This window comes from Lipotes vexillifer, unplaced genomic scaffold (genome assembly GCF_000442215.2).
Source record: "Lipotes vexillifer unplaced genomic scaffold, Lipotes_vexillifer_v1.1 scaffold252, whole genome shotgun sequence".
Taxonomy (NCBI): Eukaryota; Metazoa; Chordata; class Mammalia; order Artiodactyla; family Lipotidae; genus Lipotes; species Lipotes vexillifer.
Genome location: NW_006773367.1, coordinates 489678 through 490762, shown reverse-complemented (window position 1 = coordinate 490762; position 1085 = coordinate 489678). Strand labels below are relative to the sequence as shown.

General features: G+C 68.6%; 1 protein-coding gene across 1 annotated transcript in view; it reads left to right on the top strand.

Annotated features, from left to right (window-relative positions):
• The window catches only part of GAS1 (growth arrest specific 1), a 993-nt gene extending 302 nt beyond the window's left edge, over window positions 1-691 (top strand). The window contains exon 2 of the mRNA XM_007448301.1: window positions 3-691. Within this exon, the coding sequence (XP_007448363.1) occupies window positions 3-691 (689 nt within the window). The remainder of the gene's footprint in view (window positions 1-2) is intronic.
• The last annotated feature ends 394 nt before the right edge of the window (window positions 692-1085 follow it).

Genomic DNA, 1085 nt, shown 5'->3' with positions numbered 1-1085 from the left:
CCACACGCGCCGCGGGCCCGCCTTGGAGGACTGTGACTGCGCGCAAGACGAGAACTGCAAGTCCACCAAGCGCGCCATTGAGCCGTGCCTGCCCCGGACGAGCGGCGGCGGCGCGGGCGGCCCGGGCGCGGGCGGGGTAATGGGCTGCACCGAGGCCCGGCGGCGCTGCGACCGCGACAGCCGCTGCAACCTGGCTCTCAGCCGCTACCTGACCTACTGCGGGAAGCTCTTCAACGGGCTGCGCTGCACCGACGAGTGCCGCACGGTCATCGAGGACATGCTGGCCGTGCCCAAGGCGGCGCTGCTCAACGACTGTGTGTGCGACGGCCTGGAGCGGCCCATCTGCGAGTCGGTCAAAGAGAACATGGCCCGCCTGTGCTTCGGCGCCGAGCTGGGCAACGGACCGGGCAGCAGCGGCTCGGACGGGGGCCTGGACGACTACTACGACGAGGAGTACGACGATGAGCAGCGCGCCGGGGGCGCGGGCGGCGAGCAGCCGCTGGACGACGACGACGGCGTCCCGCACCCTCCGCGCCCGGGCGGCGGCGCTGCTGCGGCGGGCGGCCGCGGGGACCTGCCCTACGGGTCCGGGCGCAGGAGCAGCAGCAGCGGCTGCCGCTCGGCGCCCCGAGGCGCCTGGACCCCGCTCGCCTCCATCTTGCTGCTGCTGCTGGTACCGCTGCTCTTTTAACACTCGCGCCCCCCCGCCGTCGGCCACGGGAGGGTCGGCACCGGGGCACCTGTGGCTCGGGAACAGAGGGGTGGTCGGGGGTATTTTCCAAAACGTTTTCTAGGTGGTTTCTGCCTAGCCAGTCTCCCCGCCTTGACTCTTGGCACGACCCTCGCCTCCGCTCCCGAGCAGGAATTTTTGGACATCCTCCCCTGCCCCCATTCCGGGTTCCAGACACTCCCCGCAGAAACCAGCCTAACTCCGGACCCCCGACATGAAACGGGCCTGGGAGGACAGAACCGTAGTCCTGGATTCCGAAGAGAGGATGCTGACCAGTGGGGTCTTAAGAGTTTCAAGGGACTGGGTTCGGAGCAGGGGTTTTGAAGGAGGATTTATATTTGCAAAGGGGCTGTTT